The 24,985-nt window shown below is 43.1% G+C and overlaps 1 protein-coding gene across 1 annotated transcript in view; it reads right to left on the reverse strand.

Moving 5' to 3' along the window:
* The window catches only part of agap1 (ArfGAP with GTPase domain, ankyrin repeat and PH domain 1), a 128,987-nt gene that overhangs the window by 102,547 nt on the left and 1,455 nt on the right, over positions 1-24,985 (reverse strand). Inside the window, 1 exon segment of the mRNA XM_030752466.1 lies at positions 24,433-24,985. Coding sequence (XP_030608326.1) covers positions 24,433-24,985 — 553 coding nt within the window.

Genomic DNA, 24,985 nt, shown 5'->3' on the forward strand with positions numbered 1-24,985 from the left:
TACAGTTGTGCTTAAACCCCATGAAGTACCCTAAGTTTTTGGAATATGTGGTTTATTGTGAAAACACAATACATATGTTTTACTTTAATGTGTCATTAACATTTTTTTATGAGATGAAAAATGAAAAGGGAAGAGAAACAAATGACCAGATGAGAAAAGGGAAATGATTAAATGCTAAATCAAATGCATTCGACTGCGTGTTTTAATCCAAGGACATTTGAAGGACTGGAGGATCAACCCCACGATTAGAAAAACAATTTATTCTTCCACCTGAACCAAAGAGAAATAACTGAGAAACAAATGAAGGAGGAGAAAGAGGGACTACAGGTGAGATACAAAAGGGAAAAGAAAACAGATGGAGTGAAACAGATGGACAAAGACCATGGGAAAAGGAAACAGAGAGCTCCTCTGCTTCGTCATCGCTCAGGGAGGAAAAACTTGGAAATGAGAGCGAGCACCGTGGGACTAAAACTCTCCTCCATCACTTCATCCCTCTGTGCAGAGAAAGAAAGGAAGGAGGCCTTCAAAGTGAGGCGTCAGGACTCCTGGCGCTCTCCAGAATAATCTCCTTCATTAATTCTCTTTCATTTCACTCTTTTGTTTCTATTTATATGCTTGGTTCTCCTTCAGAGAGACAGAGAACATGTATGAGATGAAACATCATTGTGCACTCTTTATGAGGAGAAAATGCTTAACCCTGACTTTTGCCTTCAGTTTCAACCTTCAACTTGAAGAATTCAAGGTCTTTCAGCTTTCTAGACCAAAACTCTCAAGAAGCCACATTTCTGCACAAATCCAAAGATCTGAGCTCTATTTAAACAATCCCAAGCATCCGATTTTATAAGACATATACCAAGAAACCCTGACCTCTAAGAGACCTCAAACCATAAAAAACACAAAATCTTAAGAACTCTAAAACTTAACCAGCATGAAACAAAGAGGTTAGATCCTGAATGCAAAGAACAAAAGATCTATAAACTATCAATAGTACAAACTACAGTCCCTTAAACATAAAACCTGAAGACTCCAACAGCTTTCACCTGAAAGAACCAAATCCATCCAAGACTTTTGATTTTGCAAAAACAAACAAACAAAAAAATGGGACCTTTTAGAAACCAGCAACATCAAATGAAACAAGAATTCCAAACTTCATTCTGTGTTATGAATCCAAGACCTTTAGATGGATTCAGATCAAGTAAGTAGTGGCGAAATCAAGGCTGGATTGATTAAAAGATCCTTGAGTTTGAAGATTTACCTTTTATCAAAGAAGTTTACCAAGTACTCAATCATGTACTTAATCATGTACTCAAGTGTCATTGGTCCACAGGTTTAGTTTTTGTCTGCAGCTGCTTCATGTGTCCAAATTCTCCTTTTGCCAATGTAAAAGTACATTTGACATTTATTGAAAAACGTTGCAAACCTAACAGTTATTATTTCAAATACAGTGGGTTCAATGGGTTCTACTGACGTCACTCTAACTTTATGGACCTCAGACCTTAAAGCTGTGGACTTTAAATACCTTTTAACCCATACCAGAACTCTTTTAATCAATGAAAATGCAAACCTGAAGGCAAAAAGCAAACAAACTGCTGAACCCAGCCTCAATTCCCAAATATTCACCCAAACTGAGAGACATATTTGTGCTTTTCAGAGGCCACACTACGTCAGTGTGTTTAGATGAAGGCAGCTGGAAGACAGAAACATAGCAACAAAGACACAACAGCAGAAAACAAGATAACAAAGACAGGTCTCTGTGACATGAAACCCTGCTCCAACTAGGTCTCCGAATCCCAGTCAAGGTCAAACTGAGAGTTTCAGACATACACAGTGAAAAATAGTACATTTAGGGGAAAACATATTAAATGAAGTAAAAAAAAGCCGCTATACTTTATGTAATATTTAGAAGTTTCATGGTGTATTTTAATGCCATCAGAAGTGCTAAGATTACAGCATAACTTTATCCACAGAAAAGGAGATTTCGTGGTTAAATGAACTCCAAGAGGACAAACTGAGATTAGCCTGTTGTCAAAACACTGAGAGCCCAGACTGAGGCTGACATGGACGAGTTACCTGGAACACAACTGAAACTGAGTACACTCCAAATGTCTATAAAAAGGCAGAGATCTGCTCAGAAGGGACAACAAAGCGAGACAGTTTCGGTATAAATGAGGTGCGCCTCGGATGGTAATCCATCTGGAATTGATGTTGGCTTCAGTCAACTAAACATTCAGAAGTTTGGACTCAATAAACCAGAAACACAAAAAGAGCCTGGGCCTCAGCAAAGACTAAAACCAGCTCTCTGTTGGAGCACTGTCCTGTTTTCCAGGGCCATGTAATACTAATGTATATTACTCCATCATAAATCACAGCACTGACACCAATACTTTCCTTACCAAAGATATTACATCATCTTTGTTTTGTTCCAGAAGCTCTTTAAGGACCTTCTTTTAGCTGTGATCTCTTTATTTAATTTGTTTGGGGAGAACTTGAGCCAAATAACTGATAAGACCAATAAGCTTCAACCAGCTGATTAAGTGGTAATTATATGTGTGTCCTACGTGTGGGACACACATAGGGATTGCCATCTCCAGACCCATTGAGGCCATGGTCATCATCGACCATGAAAGACAATTGGTAATTATTAGCTGCAGATTTACTGGAATGCTTAAATACATCCATAAAGTTTCATAGAAAAGTGAAAATGATCTTTTCTTTTTTTTTAATTACTCATAAACCAAAAAAGCTGAAACAAGTTTAAAAATCACAGATAACACCCAAGCGCCATCTACCAGGTTGAGGTTCCAATACCTGCAGTTCTTCTAACGTCAGTTGAGGTTGGCTCTAACAGTGAGTCAGTCCACATAGACTCGCATGTTAAAATGTCCAACTTTACAGCAGAAATAAATATGTTTACCACCTGCTACAACAAAGGTTGTAGCTGCTAGCTGTCTGATAGGCTTCACTTCAGCTAATTTGAGTCATTGAACTGGACCTCTGGCTTGTGTTGATTTGTGTAATTTGGTAATAAACAGAATCACATCATCAGCATGTAGTGATAGTTTATACTCAATTTGACCCCTTTGCAGCATTTTTAATGCAATTATGTGATAAATAATACAGCTTGCTTTGTGATTAATTGTGCCGAAAGACTATCCAAGAAGTCGGTGCTCCGCTTTTGGTGAGTGAAACTTTAGTAGGGTAGAATATTTTGTTTATAATATAGTATAGGGAGGTGGAGAAACATTTAGAGCTGCTTAATGCTTTTTAATACATAGCTTGCTAACATTCAGTGAATGGTCACAAACAAAACACTAATGTTAAAACTTCTAAATGTCCAGAATCCATAGGGTGACATCATGATAGCGTCCAGTTTTCAGGGTTTAAACCTAAATTGGAAGCTTTTTGATATATATATATATATATATATATATATATATATATATATATATATAAACTACAACTATTAAGCTAGGAGAAGAATGTTATACTTTCCAGTTGACTCTTATGCACAAATTAAAACAGCTAATTATGGATTATAGTAGGCTAGGCTATTCTTTGCAGCATATGAATGACATAAAGTGTGATATGGCACTGTCTATTTGTCTATGGTAACACAAAGCAGGCAGATATTTGTATTTCAAATAGAATGGAAGCAGCAAAATTTTTTATATTTTACATTAACTAATTATCTCAATCAAGTTTACACAGTTAAACTGGTTTTGTTTACATGAACATTTCTTTTTACATCTTTTTCTTTTGTTTACATGTGGAGTCTAAAATTTTTGAAACTAAATCTACAATACAAAACATCCAATGACTGAACCAAACAGTGGAGTTGGTGATTTCTAAGACTCCTACTTTACACTCTGTGCAGTTTGTTTACGTTTGTTTTTATCTCCAACTAAATCAGCTTAAATGATTTAGAGAAACAAGACAGCTGCTGCAGCACAGCTGGAAGCAGGCCAGAGAGATGAATGGGAGGATGGACGAAGACAGGAGCAGAGAGTGTGGATGAAGAGAAAGATGATGTAACAGCGGGAAAAAGAGAGTGAATGATGAAGAGGAGGGCACAGAGGTTAGGTAGGGGGCGACCACTTCAGACAGACGAAGAGTGCAAGAAGACAAGGGAGCATCAAGGAGGATGGATAAAAGAGCAGAGAGACAATAAACAGCAGCTGGCAGCCGGCCAACACCACACATACACAGAGACGCACACATACACTAGCTCTTTGTGTTGTGCTTCAACACACACCGCCGCTGCTGCATGCCTGACGTGTGCCGCCACCGCTGCCACATTGATGACGCCTCACAGAGCAGGAAAAGCTCGCCCAGTATCAGATCTGTCCCTGTGATGTTTTGGTTGTTATGGATCAGAGGTAGAAATCTATAACTACGTCAGAAAATATGGAAGATCATCAGTGCCAATGAAATAAGAGATTTAAAAAATATTCATGCTGAGGCAATTTTATACTTCAAGTCAGTGGTTCCCAAAGTCATAATAACTTTGACTTTCACTCCATTTTTGACTTAACTCAATTTACTTTTATATACTAGAAAATGGTTTTGCTCCTTTATGCTGACATAGTAAAAGAAAAAATCTGAAATGAAAAGTAAAAATATGATCTTAAACAGTAAGGATGGCATTTTATGATTTATATTTTCTTCTTTTTTCGGCAGCACTGAACTTCCATAACCATAACCAAGGACTTCAGTGATTGGCTCTCTCACTGTTAATTACTGTTTCTGCAGTTTGACTTTGTGTTTATCATATAAATGTTGGTGAAACCAAACAGACCCTTCATCAGAGACGCGTACCCATCAAGCATGATGTGAGGACTGCAAAGAGCAGGAAGCAGCAGCCGGTCATAAAATCAAACTTCATCGTCTGCCAGCAGTCAGACTCGGACTCGACCTCTAAATGACCGGCCGCCACTCGCTGCCCACACTGGCTGGTTAAGCCAAACCTGGGCTCAGTTGGCTAGTAGCTGCTGGTAATTACGACGCGGCAGTGCCAAACACCCACCGACACTCGGTGGCTTTTGGCCCGAATCGAGGCTGGCACCAAAACGCTGCAGCTGTGACACTTGAACACTCAACTTCTCTTTAAATGAGCTGTTTCTTCTTCGCATGCAGATTAATTTGTCTCCACTGGGGCAGATCGAGGTCAAGACCCAACATGTGTGAGGCACACTGCCCGCAGGTTTCTGAGCACGCCCAGCAGACTTGGGTTCAGGTTCAATGATATAAAGGATCCTTCAAATCATCAGTCATCAATCATCACTCATCGTGTTCAAGGTTTTAACAGGAAATCAAACGACTAAAGGTGGAACAGGCAGAACATTTTAAAAAAGCAAAAAATAAAAAAAATAAAATCATCATCTACTCCGGTGGTTCCCAAAGGTAAGAGCCCAATTTTAAAACCAGAGACCTTTTATGCAAATAAATACATTTATATAAATGTGTAATTATGCATACTTGTGAGTAATTTCAAACTGAATTTATGCTATTTCTGCAGCCCACCTACAGTACAATCACCCACTCTGATCTACACTAAACAGCTTTTTAAATAACAAAAGTCTCCAGAGGTTTTAGAGACCAAGGTAATAGATTTATAAGAAAGAGCTCACAAGAAAAAACATTTGAAAGAATAATGAGATTTGCTAAAAAAAAAAACATTGAAAATTTCTCAGAAATTCAGGAATTTAACATCTCATGGTGCTCATATATATGATGGATAAACTCCAGGTGGTATTGATCCTGATTGCCATAAACATTTTCTCAAAAGCTGGACTTTGTGAGCTCTGATCTGTGAAAACAGCAGCACAGATTTCAATCTATAATCCCTGGATTCATTAAGTTATTATGTTATTCTCTTCTGGGCTTCATTTTACACTCAAATAGTCAAGAAGGCACCTTTAAAAGCAGCTGAATGATCCAGAGAAACTCGACCGCTTTGATTTTGAAGAAAAACTTAAAAACAACAAGATTCTGAGACAGCCTGAACCTGAACCGCTCATTTTCTCTGCGCTCTGCAAGTCGCTTTGCAACCCAGCTGCTGGAGGTTTATTTGCATTCTTTAAGTTGGTGATTATTACAGTCCACAAACCCACTTAACTCTGGGCTAGGTCTCAGCTCACGGTGACCAGTAAATCCAGTTCTGTGCTGGTTCCTTAGTGTGTTGTAATCTGGTATAATGATGTCAGGATGACATCATGGGAAGCTCGAAGTTCATGCCAGACTGCTGGCGAGTGCCCTGAAGCATGCTGGGAATGTGAGCGTGTGAGGAATCTGTCCTGACAATCACGTCAGCTGGTAAACAGGTGATGTTGTCGTGCTGTTACCCCATGCTGGTCTGCGCCTCGTCACGCCTCAGCTCCAAAACACAGGTGCTCCTATGGCCGACGCTCATTCAGCCCTTGATGATATCTCATATCCGCCATGAATCAAACATCAAAACACCAGAGTACTCTGAGTACGCTGATTCACGCTGTTACAGCCAGCTCACAGAGAGTAACGCTTTAGGAAGAAAACAATGCAGTTTGAAGGGTTTCTGAGTATGGAGGACCAAAACTGCCTAAACAAAGAAAACTGTAATATTAAATTAGACAAATTCAGATGTTTCCAATTAGAAAACATAAGCAAATGTGTACAAATATTTTAAATATTTTTGGTGCATTTAATAGCATTATAATTTTGAATCATTTAATTTTCTTACTGCTTGTTTATTTTGCTGTTTATGTCCTCCATATTACTGGTTTTGTTACTGGTTGTACTGGTCAGTAGCTTTGGTATTTCAGCTGTTTTTCTGAGCAAGTCTGGTGTGTTTGTTTGTTCAGCTGCAGCTCGTTTAGTTATTTGTTCCGACTGTAGAGTGAAACAAAACTAAGGCGGTTTTAAATTAGTTTTAATAATTGATTATTTGTCTTAAAAACTGATTGGTTTTGCTCCAATTTCTTTTTTTATTAAATGCCAAATAAACACAAAGAGAAAGCAGCATCATATCTGAGAGGCTGGAACAGACGACCAATAACTGATTTTCACCTCCAGACTGTAAAGACGCCAGCTCTTATCAAGTGAACCCTAAAAATAACACATACTTTTATATTTTATGTGCTTTATTCACAAAATGGAGGAAAACAGCCTCTTTGGTGTCTGCTGGCACATTAATGAGAACAAACTGCTGTGACTGAACCCTGGTTTAACCTGCTGAGTGTACGTCCCTCCACCTTATTGACCCTCCAGGTGTATTAATTCAGCCTCACTGCAGTTTTTTTTTTCTTTTAATGGAGACACATTCCTGATCTGTCAAACGCCACACGTGGCTTGCTTGGCAGCGGCATGAATTGCATGTTTTAACATAAGCTGGGAAACACCCCAAAGGCTGCTGAGAATCCACTTACACAATAGAGGCCTCTAAAAGCTTACAATGACAAAAATGCCAATGAGGATTCAGGTGAGCGCTCCTCAAGTATGGAGGACCTAAGCTGCCAAAATAAAGTGCACACAAATAATCTGCAAAAAAAATGATGAATGAAGCATGAAAGCATGCAGGAAAGGAGAAGGCTGTCATTTAAAGCATGTGATTTTAGCTACGGTAGGTAATAAATAACCAAATGATAAAAAAATATATATAAAAGAAACAAATATATTTGTGTCACATTTTATAAATTACTTAAAGTCTAAAATTATTCTTTAGGCTTATTTCAATGTATAGAATGACATTTTTTGGCTAAGGCTTGTAAATAAGCAAATAAATAAACAGAAAACTAAATAAAAGGAACAAAATAATGGAGTAGCAAAAGGAAAAAAGTCTAAAATACATTTATGTCATTTTAAAAATAATTCCTTGAATTATTTTCAGCATGATTTTTGGTACATTTAATGATATAGTAATTTGCTTACTTTATTAAATATTAAAGTATTAAAATATTGCCTTCAAGAAGTTTTCATTACTACGTTTTTTTTAATATATAATTTCCAGCATGTACTTTTTGAATTGAATCACTCCTTATTTGGCTGTGTTGGCCCTCCCTACCACGCTCCTTCAGGTGGAAAAGCTGCGTCTGCTGCAGTCTCGGGTCTCTGTTTGTTTGACTTGGCGGCCCCCACGAGCCCACCAGCACTCGTAAACAAAACTCGTGTGGTTTGTTTACTCGACGCAGCGCTGACACGCTTTCATCACACGATATTGTCTCTGTGGTGTTTTTCCCCAGCTTCATGTCAGATTAGAGCGAAGATTAAACAACTGAAGGTTATTTTTATTCTACATTTATCGAGATATTCTGTGCGAAAACTGATTTTTCTGATTATAGTTGGTATATTTGGTTGATTGTCTACAGCACACACATTAGACTGAGGCTTTATGAAAGACTTAACTCCTCCTGAGACACAGAGAACGGGTGAAGCAGCCATTAACAGATAATCTTTGTTGCAAACACACTAATGGCACCATTGTCTTAAAACGCACACACAGAGGGGATCATGGGTGGAGCGGCTGTTTGTAGCCTCGGGGCAGGGTGTCAATGTCTATAATTGTGTGTGTGTTTGTTGGGGGTTGAACCGTCGTCTGACTGTGACAAATCAGAACAGCGCCGCCTCATCAGTCACACATGACATCAGATTATCTCAGCCTTTGCCCTTCATGCCATTTCTCCTCCTCCTCCTCCTCCTGTCAGCACCATCATCTTCTCCTTTCTGACTTCATCTGGAGTTCACTTATCAGATTCAGCAAAGATTTGGAGCCAAACATTCAAATATTTGGACTAAAAAGAGCCTAAAATCAGCTCTCTGTTTTTACATTGTCCTGTTTAACACCAATAAATCTAACAACATCATAAATCACAGCACTGGCTCCAGTAATTTCCTTACCCACATTATTATACTTCCTCAGTTTTGCTCCAGAAGCTTTTTTTTCCCTTTAGTTTAGGTTTGGTAGAACTTAGGGGAGAAAGTTTGGGACATTTTACCCAGAAATAAAAGCCAAACAACCCCAAAACTAAACTCAGAATGGCTTTTAATCACACCAACAGATCAATCAAGAAAACAACCAGTTATTAGGTGCAGCCTTCCTAGTTAGATTTAATACATCTAGAAAATATCAGAAAATACTGAAAACTATCATTCAGTTGTCATTTTTGAAAGCTCCAACATGCCAAACAGGCTGAAAACCTCAAACAAGTTCAGTTTCTCTGGTGTCAGGGGGATACTTGTTTTGAAAAGTCAGTCTTTTTAAATAAGCAGTTTGGGTTTTTAATGGTTTATGGTTTCTGCAGTCCAAGATAGCAGAGTCTGAATCTGTCCGATCACAGGACAAAGACAGGAGTCTGGAGAGGCAGCTGAATGATGAGTGATGAAAGGCTACAACAGGAAAACAGGAAACAGGAAGGACTCAGGCTACTTGGTTAGCAGCAACTGAACTTTCACAATAAAAGTGAGGACATCAATTACTGACTCACCAATATTTTGGCAGCCTACCCTGGTAAAGGCTATGTTTTCAGCTACTTGACTGAATTGACAGTTTTGCTATGGGACCAGTACGGATCCCGGATGAACCCCGCAATTACAGTAACCCCCCAGCTCTGCAGGGGTGAAGAGAAGCAAGATAACCAGGTGTCATGGGTTAATTTTATTTATAGAAAGCAAAAATTACAAAGAAATAAAACAAAACAACCTATAGAGTTAAATGAGAGGCGAGGATGTTAAAGAAATGCAAGCTAAATGTAACAAAAGAGTGGTGACCATAGGTTCTTGCCCAAAAATGGTCACTTCTGGCTCCAGAAAATTATATGTGTGCGTGTGTGTGTGTGTGTGTGTGTGTGTGTGTGTGTGTGTGTGTGTGTGTGTGTGTATTTCCTGATTTTTCTTTGTCTTATTTGATGGTAAACATTTTGAAAACTGATTTTAAACAAAGCAGGAGAATACCTTCCACTGTTTTCCAGTATTTTTACAAACCAAACAATTAATCCAGGAACTATAACTGGCAGTAAATACTCATTATTTGCAGGAGACCTAATTAGAGCCCATTTCTTGTGACAAATGAAGCCACATATGGAAGACATTAAGCTGCAAAAGAGAAATATTTACAGCCCCTTTAACAGCTCTACAATCTGGATTTATGAGCATTTAAAGTAGCTGCAAAGTAAGGGACTGCAAGGTTAGGTAATATATTCAAATGATGTCAAGAGAAAGCAATATTTTGGGGTATATTTTGTGTTTTATAGGCCCTACTTTAACTAATTTTTTGGTTTAAATGCTGGTTTTAATATCTTTGCTGCTGCTGTGGTTTAGATCTAAACCAGCCCTGGTATAAAGTTGTGTTAAAGCTCCAGTATGAATAAAGTTTGGATTGATACCTGGTGATGGATCCCTACATATGCTGCTGCTTCTGTTTGTTTCTCCAGCTGTGATGAGTTGCATTATTCAAAGGTGTCGGGACAATAAAGCTTCCTTTGAATTTAAACCCTCTCTGGTGAGTTTGGTGAGGACAGCTGTGCAGTGTGTGTGTGTGTTTGCATGTGTCGCCACTAATTAAACCTGCCTGACAGGTAAGGACACACCTGCCCACAAACACACCCACACACCCCTTGTTTCTGTCCTTTCGATGAACAACTTATTTATTTTCCAAAGCAAACAGTTATTGCTGGTATGTGCAAGACGGATGGAGGAGGAGGGACTCTGTGCTGAATTCTCAGATAAATTCTTCTTCGTTAGTCAGCACAGTCGACAGCTCATAAGAGATGCTTTAGTGTTTCCACATTTTTCATATGAGCTGAAAATTCCCCGAGTTTGAATTCTCAGGTCTCCAGGCTGCAGGCTGCTGCCTTCCCAAAGAGACCATTAGATGGGAGAGGGTGGAGGGAGAGGAGCGTGGGAGGAGGAAAGATCGAGGGAGGCGGGAGAGGAAATGAAGGAGGGATGAGAAGGTGGTGATGAAGGAACAGGAGAGATGGTGGGAATAACAAAGGTAACAGACTCTCTGCTGAAAGTATATGCGGACCAGTTGTGGTCTCCCCCAAAGCCTGTTCTGAGCTGGATAATACCCAGGGATGGCGTTAGGAAGGAAGGGAGGAAGGAAAGGAGATGTTCCCACACTGACTCCTGAGCCAGTAAATCAGAGTTTCACTGATCCACAGGAAAAAGGAGCTCGTTCTCGTTACCCATCCCTGCTGCTAAATATATGCTACGCAACAGCATTCCCTGCAAACACATTACATCATCTGGTCATAAATTGCTAAGTAGCAGAATCACCAGCTTGTGGCACAGTGACAACACTGCTCCATGGTCACAAAATAACCACAGTTATTTTGTGGTTTATATTTTCGGGCTTGGTTTTAGACTGGGTTTGAACTTGTTTTAGACTGGGTTGTGACATGGTTTGGGACTCTTTTTTGGAGTGGTTTCTGACTTGGTTTAAAATGTTTTCTGGGCTTGGCTTTAGCCTGACTTCTGACATTATTCTGAAATAGTTTCAGACTGGTTTTGGACTGGACTTTGAGTGTTTTCTGATTTAATATACACTAGTTTGGTTAGTCTGGTTTCTGCCAAGTGGCTCAATAGTGTAGTGGTTTACACAGTCACCTAACAAACAGAAGACCCCGTTTGATTGGGGTTGCTGGTTACTGATTTCATGTAATCCAGTCTGACTGGATGATGTTGAGCTCAGAGTTATCATTTTCATTTTAATGTTTCAGAAGTGTATGTGGAGCGTTTACGCTGCTGGACTTGCACTGAACAGCCCTCAGATGAAAATGTGTTTGATTATAATAAAGAAAACAGTTTTCCGGAGCTCCAAAGCAGGATAAAAATAGATGGGCGATATCCGGAGGATGTTAGGTAGGAAAGGAAGGCAATATAGGAGGAAATGAAGAAGAAAGCAGCACTGAAAACGATAAAGTCTGATACAAACACACAAAGAGAGAATGTGTGTGCGTTTAACCTTCATACCTGAGATTAATGACTGTGGGTTTTTATTAAAAAAACAAATCTCCTGGTATTGCAAGTATTTCCTTCAGATGTGTGTGTTCATTTCTCTCTCACACACACACACACACACACACACACACACACACACACACACACACACACACGGGATCTGATTAACGCCGCCTGAGGGGAAACCAGGAAGTCACGGCAGGAAGAGAATGGCAGGCGACCAACCGTGGTCGAGCCGAGACAAAGAGGCCGCGTTGTGATTGGACGGAGCTGATGAGATCGTAAACAAGACAAGACGAGCTTCGAGGCGTCTTCAAGCCCAGTGTTTGAAAAGAAACCTGAAACTGTTTGATCAGACGTGGATAAACACAACTGTGGGTGTTTCAGTGTGTTGGTGTGTTCTTTTATGGCCAACGCGTCAATGTTTAAGTTGCTGACAGTCAAACTGGAACTCCCTTCAAGACTTCCACTACAGCTCAGTGATGCTTCAGCTCCTTTCAGCACGTTATCTGGAAATGATCCTGATTGGAGGAAGTGATCCGAGCTGGGAACATCTTTACCTCTTAACCCAAAGCTTCCTTTGGTAAGCCTCTTCAGCATTTTATATATAAATTGCAGTTTTCCTCAGCTCTGACTTTAACTGCCACTTCAACTTCTTTCAGTAATTTTCATCCTACACAACAGGAAGTTATGAGACTATTTTCCATCTTTACAGCTCAGCTGTGACGTTTTTACTGCAGCTGGTTTAAGTTGCACATTTCTGCTCATTTCCTGAGAGCAACAGGGGTGAGATGGAGCTGACCTCCGGCCCCAGTGGCCTTCTGGTGTGAGTAGCTGCTCAGTATTCATGTCAGCATCTGGGTCTCATGTCGCACACATTGTTGAACAGCGATGCAAACACATACATCAGGAGGGTAGAAAAGGCTGCAGCTTGATCGGGACAGGAAAACTTGAGAGGACTGAGCAGAAGCAGAGGACGGTCTGGTTTTTATAAAACGCCCACATGCCTCTGCAGACGCTGACAAAACTTCTGCAAACACGCCTCGTGTGTTTAACTGCTGCCACAGGCAGGACACGAAGCAACGACAGGCCTGAAGCTGCTGCAGAATGACTTACACCATCGAGCGCGGGAGGAAGAAATGCTGTTGGATTTCCCCGCAGAGACATCGGACAAAGTCCTGGAAATAATAAAGCCAGAGTTCAGGAATGATTGGTGTCAGGAATCATGGAAGGGGAATGTTAGCATCTAAGGAGGCCAGGTAACCTCAGACTACAGCTGTGTTAAGTCAAAAACTCACATGCAGTGTCTGCTCTTTACATTTAGATGAATGCTGAAAATCTAAGTTTGTTATGGTGAACAGGACTCTTAGTGTGAAGACAAAGCTTTGAGTTACCCGTCGATCTGCGCTCCTGCCCTCACCGATGGCCATGAGATCGAGGACACGAGATGAGGTTTGCTCGTCATGCGTTGCTTTGTAGCTGACTGTTGGTTTCCCGTGGACATTCAGGGCTCTGGTTGTCGAGGTAATCCTCTAACCTATTTACCAATTCCCTTATGCGTCAATCAACTTATTCTTTGCTCCTATTGGTTGCTGCTTCAAAAGCTTGCCTCAAAGTTGGAGAATTTTACTGACAGTCGACAGTTTGTGGGAGCTGCATCACTGCGAGCCTCTTCCTGTGTGGACTCTCCTTTAGAGACACCAAAGGGAAAACATGAAGCCCGGCAGCATCACATTCCAGCTCTGACGCTGCCGTCAACACTGATGACGCTCACTCAGGACAAGCCTTCCACCAAAGGGGCTCTTTAGAAAAGTCCCAGAAACTCTCTGATCTCTGGAAATAGTACCAGGTCTATTTTTGATGCAGGTTAACCCCCAAACATCCCCACGAGGACTGAACACTTTACTTCTGAAAGGCATGATGTCTCAGACCTGTATCTGCTGTATTCCCGGGGATAGGCTGAGGACGTTGGTCATTCTAGAGAAGCTCAGAAGAGGTTCATGCATCTGACTAGGACGCCTACTGGATGCCACCTTGGTCAGGTGTTTCAGGATGCCAGGGGACGACAGCAAAGGTGTAATCTGATCCCTCAGTCCAGATGAATCCTGTCAAATCTTCCTGAGAAGGTGCCGATCTAATATCTACCTATTTGGATTTTTAGGCACAGCCTATTTGGAGACTCATTCGTTCATCTCACTGTTGTTGAATCCATAGGGAGATTTATTCCCTTTAGTAAATGTTTTCCCCGTAAAAGGGCCCATCCAATATTCCAGGGACAGAATCCCAGTGCTTAAAGGCACCATGTGGCTCTCCTGGAGGAGGAAGAAGCTGGCACAGTGAGAAAGTAGGAGACTTTTTACTGCTTTCAACCCTCTTTTTGTTTTAGTGTAAATCAGTTTATGAGTATATTGGTTTTTATACATCTTCATGCGTTGGCCTTGCAGCTTCTTCAAACTTTCATGCCAATAAAAGCATAAAAGTTTCATCTAAGAAACCAAATCAGACTTTGTTTTGTTTGTTTCCTGTTTCGAGTCTGCAGCTTGAATCTGAGCGATGATATCACGGTTTAGTTTGCTTTAATGTATATTATAAAAAGAAGAGAGAAAACTGTGACTCCCCCCACGGCGATGCTGCTGCTGCTGGACTCCTTTAAATAAACTGAATGTGCCTTCATCAGCACTGTAACGCAGGAAATCTGCTGACATACGAGCAGTTTGTCCTACAACATCATCATTATCATCTACACTTACAGCCCGCCCCCCCTCCACTGACCTCAGACCTGTCAGAGCTGCTCAGTTTTGTATACTGATGCTGCAGCTTTGTGTGCATTGGGGGTGTTATTAGTGGGTTTGAAATGTAGGGGAGAGGGGGGGTGGGGGTGGGGGGTCTGCAGGCTGAGGTCAGGTTTAAAAACACTGAAGTTTCCTGTGAAGGGCTTAGCTGCACGTAAAGCTGCAGCATCTCCGCAGAGCTTCACGGACAACGGCGAGCCTTGTGTGAAGCGCTCGCTCAGCTCAGCTGTTCCCGAGGCCACGGGAAGAGGAAGTCAGCGCCGCGAGAGCGGAGCTGCTGGCACCGAGACACGACGGCGGGGCTTCGAAGAGAAACGAGTCTCAGAGACGAGACGAGCGCAGGTGCGCTTCGCTCTGAGAGAGAGGCTGTGTTCGCTCCTGAGAAACTCAACGCTGAGTCGGAAAAGGAGACGGAGAGCGAGGGCTTCCACCACGGAATCACCGGAGCTGTTTCTGCAGGAAGAGTCAGGAGCAGAGGGAAGGTCTGAAGAGCGTCCTCTGACCTGATTTACTGAAACACTTCCTCTGAGACAGCAGGGAAATTATGCAAATGTGTCCAACGGACTCTTTTCAACTGGTTTGACCACAATCTTCTGAACCTTTGCATGTGCACGATCCACAGATAGGCAGATGTTCACCTGCTGCACTTCCTTCACTGTCGGAGCAAAGACAGCCGGGCTCTCAGTCTGGGATAATTCACCATGAAGGACTTTGATTCAGTCTCATCTGCTCTTCTTTAAATTCCTGCTGCGAGCTGCAAAATGACTCAAGACTCCAAATCTGGACTTTTTCACCCTTTAAACTTGGAAAACTTCAGTGTGTTGATGAAATAGATGCAAACAGATAAGAGGAAAAAAATAATATCTGGGGGCAAGAATCAATAAAATGATCTGTTTTTCACATTGTGTAAACATGGCATGCTGAGCAGAGTTAGAAAAATTCGCTGAATTGTTGTCATGGAGCTGTTGGTCGTAGCTGATTGGGTCATGTCTCCTCAGTTGTGCTAAAGTCCACCAAATTTTTGGTTTTTCACAGGATGTGGCTCCTGCAAGTCATTTATTTTTGGCAGATTTTTAAATAAGATATGTTGAATAATTTAATTTTGGCACAAAGATTAAATTAGGTCACTGTTTCTGACTGAGCTGCAGGTCACACGGGGTTTCTTCAGGTTGGAAAGTTTGTGGCTATGAAAGCAAATGTGCCTTTGGCTCCTGCTGGCAGGTTCTGGGGTTCAGGTGTGAAGAGAAAAAAGACATCCCTCTAAATCTGGCCGTTTTCACCCTTTAAACCTGGAAAATTCTCAGTTTGGAGTAGATATATGAGACCAGGCTCATGGAAAAAAGTAGGGGAAAAGTCATGTCCAGTAACATGAATCCAGATCTTAGGATCTTCTTGTGCTTTGTAGCTGGACATTTGTGCAACTCCTGATTTCCCTAAGTTTCCACAACAGAAGTGCACAGTTTACATCACGAGGCTGAAATTAGCTGAAATGATGTTTTAACACAAGCAAAATTACATTAATGTAGGTTTAAAAAAAAGCACGCAGTCATTTTCTCTTCAATCTGACCTTCAGAGACCAGGTTACGTCCAAACACACCTCTTCAACTGTCTCGCTTAGACAAAGGGATTATGTACACAGCAGAGAAACCTTCAGCAGCTGTTTTCAGGCTCGGCTGAAGATATTTTCAGACCCATTTTGAGGGCAAAGCTGCCTCGATTTTGCCTGCTGGTGCCATAAATGCAGTTCTGATGCCTCAGTGACGCTGAAATGAAGGTTACGGCTCTCTCAGCGTTCATTCACATCAGCCAGACTCAGAAGAAGAGCCAACAATCAGCCTGAAGAGCTGCATGATCATTTTATTTTGACTGACTTTGATATAAAATGTTCCTCTGGAGCACAGAAAGCTAAAAATGTCCAACATGAAAGCTCAAAAACAATCAACAAACCATCTTTGGAGAATTATTACATAAATATGAATAAATAAATTATATAAACAGCATCATCAAACAGTAAGAATCAGCCGCGAGGCAGAGCTGCATCATCAGAGAGCCAATCACTGATGACATAAAGTCCAGATCAATAAACAGAGTCCATTAATAGACTGTGCCGTCAGACTCACTATCAGCGGCTTAATACACACACACTGACCTAAATATCAGCCTTTTAATCAGTGCAACACAACCATCCCCCCACCTCACACACACACACACACGCACACACACACACACACACACACACACACACACACACACACACACACACACACACACACACACACACACACACGCCGGGCTGGTTGGCTGGCAGCGTGCCTGCCGCTTTCATCCTCATCTGAAATCAAATAAAACCTCCGTCACACCACCGGCTACAAACTGCTTCACACACACTCTGAAACACACTTAAAGCGCTCTCATCCTCACACACACTCGCAGTCAGGAGTCCGTTCAATCACAGAGATGAAGCTGCGCCCGTCCAGGCGTCGCGTGGAGCAGAATGAGACGATGTCTGTGACCTAAAGCAGGTCAAAGCCGCGCAGCAGGTTTTAACAGAGTGTTTTTACCAGCTCATGAACCTCTGACCTGCAAGCAGAGCAGCCTCAGCTTAAAAGAAAGAACTGAAGTTATAATTGAATATTTGAACAGTTACATTTTAGAGCCTCTACAACGCACAGTTTTATACACATTATTATTTTATTACTCAACACGTTTCATTTCCCTGCTGAAATGCAGCCTGTAAACAGAGCGCGCTGCAAATGGAGTTACGGAAACCTCGCTGAATTATTGGTCACAGCTCAGCCAATCGTGGCTTCTCAGCTCAGAGTTTTTGTTTGTTACAGGATCTGATTACTGCAAACTGATTATATCCGGCACGCTTTGAAATGCAACATGTTGGGTGCAAAACCTGGATTTTTAAGGTTTAAGGAAAATTTGTGGCAAAAACAAACTGTGTAATTTTGGCAACATTTCAATGAAATATTGCAGCAGATTGGAGACTCGGCTGGTTGCAAAGGTTCGGGAGAGTTTCACTGACTTGCATGAGGCTGCTTTAGCTCCCCACAGGGAGCTCATGCTTGGATATACTGCGTTTCATTCAACTCACTTCCCTGTTTTTCCAGAACAAAGGTGCACGATCAGCTTCACTGTTCACACTCATTAACAGGAGAAAACTCAGGCTGGAATGAGCTCAAACCCTCCTTTAAGGTGTGAGTGAAACTGCAGTAAATACATCCATTAATCCCTCTGCAAACCGGCCAAAGTGACGTGTTCAGATGTCTCATTTAGACCCAACAAAAGTGAATCAACTAAAAATATTGAGACCATTTTCATGAGAGAGACTCAGAAAGACGTCTGAGAGGCTGAAAACGCCTCAAAGCTCTCACTCTTTCATTAAGAAGAGCTGCTGATTAAATACGGGGTGTGCACGCTACGATAGCTTCAGTTTACCTGAATAATCTTTGCACAAAGACTGGAAAGACGTAACTGGAACCTATTAACAGTGACGTGACATGTTGATTTAACAGCCGAGGATTACAGCAGCTCTCAAACGGCTGAACTGCATCAGTATTCTCATTGTAATGAAACGCTCTCTGCAGCCCCGAGTCAAACAGCTCTTTAACTGCATGACTGACAGAGTGAAGCGCTGTCAGAGCAAACATAATACCTTCACTCCATCAGCCCAGCTGCAGGCGGAGGCCTCAGAATAATGACAGAGGTGTGGGCGGGAAGCAGCTGAAAGAACTCCACCTGGAAACGAAACAGCGGAGCCACAAACCCAAACGGCCTCAAACTGCCCTGCAGCCTTCATCTCGCAGCAGTTCTGACACGTTCTTACACTCAGACTCTGAAACCGCCTGCTTATCTCCGCCTTCAACTCCAGCCCCACAAAATCAGGTTACAAGAAGATCTTCTTGTGGGGGCTGCGGATATGTTTACTTACAATAATTAATAGTGCTGCCTTTTCCTTTTTGTAGCCTAAACCTGAGAGAGGAAACCCAGAATGGCTTCTGGTCTCTGGTGGGAGCTTTGAATGACTGCGATCCACCTCAGCCTCCTCCTGCTGACTCTGAGTGGTGCTTCATTCATTTCCAGGCTACCATTCCTCACCTTTAGTGACTATGATCATATGATCCAGGCAGAGGTCACACTGGTTAGTTCGCCATCAGTGACCACATTTATGTGCACAAAAGATTCAGATTATTACACTGTACAATTTCCTACTTTCACTCCTTCAGCGACCTTCTTGGGATATTTGAGCATATGGAAAAACTCGTTAATGTCCAAAGATTTCTTAAAGTTTTCAAGACTGTGTTTCTCCTGCAGAGCAGAAATGTGGGCTTCTCTACAACAGCTGTTAAAGAACAGCAGATAAGACTGAACAGGTCACACAACCAAAGAATCCTCTTTAAACCAGTAATAATATCAGCATCAGGATATCCATGCATCCAAACATATATATGACCAGTATTCAGAATATGCAGCAATCTTTTCAGGTGAGAAGCATTTGATATCTAATTTAATGTTGCCTTCAAAGACAGAGTTTCATATAGAATGTAGAACAAAAGGAGAGGACCGAAAATGGATCCCTGAGGGACGCCACATGGAATAAAAAAAGGAGCTAAACTGTTTCCTGTGCTGACGAAGAAGAGAAAGAAAAGAGAAACCTGTCCCTGTAAACCAGCTTTGGCCTCCAGATGTTTTAAAATATCGTGGCAGGAAATGTCAAACACGAAACATAAACCCGCCAAAGGGAAAAATACCACTGTATACTTTCCAAAGTGTCTTTACCATGTTTGTCTCTGAAACTATCACAAATATTAAAAGACGAAGGACAAAACAGTGATAACATCAGCAATCAGTGAACTCCAGATCCAGGAGTGACTCAGAAGAAAGTGTCAGACAGCAAAAAGCCACGTTTCCATCTTTATGGATGAATCTGCTCCCCTCTCAGCATCCACCCGTGTGCCTACAAACTGACTCATATTCAGGCTTTTCTTATTTTTAGCTGCTGAAAGCATCAAACCGACACACTCCTGATCCCATCGGCCAAAGGGACGCAATCATCAGCTGCAGACACTGAGCTTTAAACTCAGGAGGCTCAGACTGCAGAATAAACTCTGTTTGTTTATCAGGTTTTAATGAAAATCCTTCCAGAAACCGCAGAAAGAAACACGGGAAGAATCTCCTTGATTTATGGGATATTTCAGCGTTCAGAGGAGCTGTCTGAACACTGATGATCAAACACAAACAGGAGCAGCTTGGAGAGGATTCGGCTACTTTGACAGATCATTTCTACTCAAAACAAGATTGTTTTAAGACCATTTTAGATTTCGGAAACAACATTTTTGTTTTTTCCTGATAAGACGATAGGAGACTAATGAAAAGGAAAACAAGCAGTTTTATTTACTTTATTTGTTTTTGGGACGTTTAAAGGAAAAATATCCAAATTTAACTCAAGCAAAACAAACCATTAGACTGGGGAGGGGAAGTAAAGAGCTGCTGCGAGGCCGTTTGTTCTGTAAACTGATTCCAGGTTTATTAGCATCTTTAGCTCATCAGTTCAGCTGCTCCACTCTCTTTGTTCTCTGCAGGAGGAGGAGGAGGAGGAGGAGGAGGAGGAGGAGGCTTTTGTTTCAGCGTGGTTGCATCAGGCGTTAGCGCCGTCCTGGGTGCATTCAAACTTTGGCTCGCTCCGCTGCTGATGCTGCGTATCAGAGGGTGATTCAGTGTGTGCGTGTCCTCGGATGGATTAGAGCCTTATGTAAGAGCACTAAGCTGCGGGGAGGGGCGGGGCTCCAACCAGAACGCCGACGTCACTCGGCCAGTCGCAGCTTACAGGACGCACAGGCTACTTTCACCCTGCCAGCAACTGACATCAGGAAGCCTGAAGAGTCTGCAAGCTAACACAAAGTGACTGTCTGTTAAAATGCATGAGAACAAACACATTAGGAAAGGACTGCACCACGCCCTGTGGATTTTGGTCCATCTGAAAGGCATTAACGACCTTTTTAGTAACCATTTACAACCTAAATAGTTAATCGATCAATCATTACAGTGAAGGAAGTGCAGTAAGAGACAAATGTGGGATAAAGCCTGAAGGATGCAGCAGAGTTTGTCTTTCTAATATTTGCAGGTTTCACAGTTTGAAGGTCTGAACAGCAAAAGCTGCATGTGTGTGTCTGTGAGGTACACACACTGCCAACAACAGGGCCCTGAATCATTTAAGGCTTTATGTATGAAGGTCATGACCTTCAGTTCAACAATAAACGAGTTATCAGGTGTGTTTTTAATGCACACAGGTCAACAGCTCTGTTCAAATAAGGGAGGCGACCACAGAGATATGCCACACGGGCCAACTTGGCTCAGAAGAGGAAGTGAGGGGGGGAGCAGGAGGGGTGAGGACACACACATCGACCTCCCACACATGCTCTTTGACCTCTGAACAACCTCTGGCACTGAGGCGACACAGCAGCCAGCTAATAAGCTCAGAGAGAGGAGGGAGCGGCAGGCGGCCGAGCCTCAGACACACTCCTGAATGTTTCCTGAGACTCTGGAGGTTAGAGCAGAAAACTGCTGCTGCAAACACCTGTAGGATTTTTGAGCCTCCTACAGCCAAACTCAGCATCACGACATCGCCGAGTTTCTGAGCTCTAAGCGCCCTAAAAGCTCTCTTATGTGGTCGTGCAGTTTATCTAAAAACAGCCCAGAGAAACAGGAAGGCACACGGAGCTGAGTCAACACGCAGAAAGCTGTTTGATAAATTCAGTTTTCCTCACAGACTCTGGAGGTAAAAATAAAGCAGTTTGATGGTTTCCAGGCTGCGGTCTGAAGTCACACTCGGGTCCGGTTATTTTAACACACCGCGCTCCAGTTGGCCTGACCCGCCTGCAGTAATGATACAGGCAGAGTCCCAGCCGGAGACCCAGAACCAGGACAGAGCTTGGCCCACTTTTGGTTCCTCCCCTCTGCAGAACATGCTCGTATTAAACCTGCTCCATCAAACTTTCCTCGTGGATTAAAAAAAGCTCTTTATTGGCAACATATGAGCGGAAACGAAGGTAACTAAAACCTCAATGTGAAGGAGCACATCAAACATCTTCCTTCAGTCTGAAGCTCACTGAACCACAACGAGAGGCTCAGCATGGAGGGAAGCAATAAGGAAACAAGGAAGGAAAGAAGGAAGGAACAGGAGCTGAAGGAAAGAAAGACACGAAGGGATGAAAGAGGAGAAAGCAAGACAAGGAGAGAAGGAAACAAGGAGGGAGGAAAGAAGCAAAGAGAACAAGGCAATGAAAGGTAAAAAAAAATGAGGAAAGGAGGATGAGTGGAGAAAAAGAAGAAATGAAGAGAAAAAGATGGTTAGGATAGTGGAAAGGTGCCATTTTAAGAAAAGAAGGAAGCAGAAAATAATGGGATGAAGACAGAGAGGATGAAAATAAATAAACAAATAAAAAGAGAAGGAAGGAAAAAAATACAGAAAAAAGGAGAAACGAAGAGAAGGAAGTGAGGACGGGAGGAGACTCAGCTCTCCATCATCCCTCCTTCTCTGCTCGCTGCAGCATTTCCTCTAACAGGATTTTCTCCCTATTATACCCAATGTAGAGTGTGTGTGTGTGTGTGTGTGTGTGTGTGTGTGGCTTGTGTATGGAGGGAAAGCAGAGAGGAGGATCAAAGTTAGAACTAAGAAACAGCTCGATTCATCTGAAGGAGCTTCAGCTGCAGAAGATTCAGGAGTGTGTGTGTGTGTGTGTGTGTGTGTGTGTGTGTGTGTGTGTGTGTGTGTGTGTGTGTGTGTGTGTGTGTGTGTGTGTGAAGAAGCGTCTCTGAGAAAAAGCAGATAAATTGATGCAAACACAGACGCAGTAATTGGCATCCAAGTCTGTGTGTGTGTGTGAGCGCACATTTTTACAGCCCATATTACATCTGCATGGCTGCAGATGTAGGTCACACACACACACACACACACACACACACACCCCTTTCACACACACATTCCCCTACATTTACTCCCAATAAAGACACACACACACACCAGTGGAGTCCATTAAGACACACTGAGGTCAGGGGCCGTCTTTATCGGACTGCCCCCCCGCCTCGTAAAAAATTCCCTCCATACAATGATGAGTAATAAACACAGGTGCTCCGGGATCAGCCAATCAGCAGGCAGCAGCAGGGTGAGGTAACGCACAGGTGTCGAGTCAAACCACAAGCACAACTGATGCACAGAGATTACAGTCACACAACTGATGACGAGCCCCACAAACAGCACTGACTCTGCTCATTACTGCAGCGGGAGCAGAAACACGAGCACAGAGACAAAGAGACAAAGTGTTGGTGTGAAAGCTCAGTGTAGCACATTAAACACAAAACATGAGAGTGTGTGCGCTCCGCAGGAACGAGCTGCTGTGTAGCTGTTGTTCAAAACGGTTGACAGCATTTTAAAAGCCATGTTTTGTGCGTTCAAACTAGGGGTTAAAAAGCCCGTCTGCCGTCGCCCTGTGGAGGCGGAAACCTTAGAACGGGCCGAGACGACCGAGTCGTTCACAAACGCACAAACATAACTTTAAACACTGAACTTCAGAATAAAAGCCTCCCTGCTGAGTTTTCCTTGTCAGAGTGAAGGTGAAAGAGAAAATAACACACGCAGCAGTGACAGGTGTGTGCGCTTTAAATGAGGCTGCCGCTTTTTTTCTTCACGAAGCTACAAAATGTGAAGGAATAATGAGGAAAACCTGAGAAAACAGCATTTAGCTTCTAATGCCTTTAGTTATTTTAATGTGAAAGGTTTTCCCACACTATTCAAAGTGTGAACAACCCCCCCCCCCCCCCCCCCCCAGTTTCACACAGCTTCAGGACGTCTCATCGGGACAAACAGGTCGTCTGCAGAGACAACGGGTTACCTGCCAGAGGCCATCATCTGGCAGCTCGCCGGGTTTTTGGGGGGTGGGGGGGTTAAAGCCTCAGGAATCTTAAACATGTGGAAGTCGTGTCCCCACCCCCAGAACAGCCACCCCCCCCAGCTTCTTCTCATCAGACCTAAACTGCCTCCATAAACCTGTTAGTCCACCTCTGAGCCTGCAGAATCCCCCGCCTGAGGAAGTCACAGAACCTGAGACCAGGAGAAACAAAGCTCCTTCAGAATAAAAGCCTCTAAGCATACCTACAAATGCTTTCTGCTGTATTTATTTGTTTGTTTCAGTATTTATTTCCTGATTTTGGTCCGGGTGGTCCTGCACAGGCATGTTTCTGGTGCCTTTGAGTATTACTGGCTGCTCCACAGCAGACGGAGGCCGATGGAGAAATAGCTGTGAGCAGAACAAATGCACTTCCCCTCGGCCTCGTCATGTTTTCCACTCATCCCCTCTCGATGGAAAGAGGATGCTGTAGATAAAAGTCAAACTGCTCCCTGCTCCTACTTCCTGTCTGATATTTTTAACCCCTCCAATAGTTTCAGTATCTGTTTCCTTCGGTTTGGAGGTGAGAAGATGAAGGTTGTTGTCTCTGTGAGCTCAGAGTAATGAAAGACAAACAGCAGCAGTGCCTCAACCAAACATCACCCTGCTGTCCAAAACAAACACACACACACACACACACACACACACACACACACACACACACACACACCACAGTATAGATGAGGACCATCCTTCTTCAAAGCCACCAAACACCTGAACCCCTCGCAGTCACATGACCCTCTGATGTGTGCATTTACCGTCAGCGCTACCTCCGTTCATGCTCTCTGTGCTGGACTGCGACAGCGCCGCCCTCCGGCTCCGGCGCAGCGACCTGTTGGTGCTCGGGCTCCCCACCGGCGTTGATGTGGAGGCGCCGTCTCTCCTGGAGAAGATCCCGCTGAAGAAGCGAACCAGGCGCCGCTCGCTGGAGCGTCCTGCCCCTCCCCGCAGCAGGAAGCCACCCCCGGCGGCATCCTTCTCAGCCGCCAGCCTCAGGAGGTCGCTGTTGTCCAGCGTGCGGTTCCTGCTGCCTTGCGCCCTCTCCCAGCGGCTCAGCTCAGACATGGAGTCCGTCTTGTTGAGGACAGCGCCGACCTCCAGCGTCCTGCTCTTCTCTCTGGTGGGGTCGAGGAGGCGGGTGGAAGGGAGAGCCGCCGTGGCCTCGCCATCCTTTGCAGCGTCCTTTGCGGCGTCCTGGCCGATGCAGCCGGAGCTGCTGTGATGTTTGTCTTTGGAGAGCGCCCGCAGGCGCAGAAGCTCAGTGCCGCTCCAGTGCCTGAAGCTGAAGCTGCGGCGCAGCAGGCCGGGGGG

Source organism: Archocentrus centrarchus, chromosome 2 (genome assembly GCF_007364275.1).
Source record: "Archocentrus centrarchus isolate MPI-CPG fArcCen1 chromosome 2, fArcCen1, whole genome shotgun sequence".
Lineage (NCBI taxonomy): Eukaryota > Metazoa > Chordata > Actinopteri > Cichliformes > Cichlidae > Archocentrus > Archocentrus centrarchus.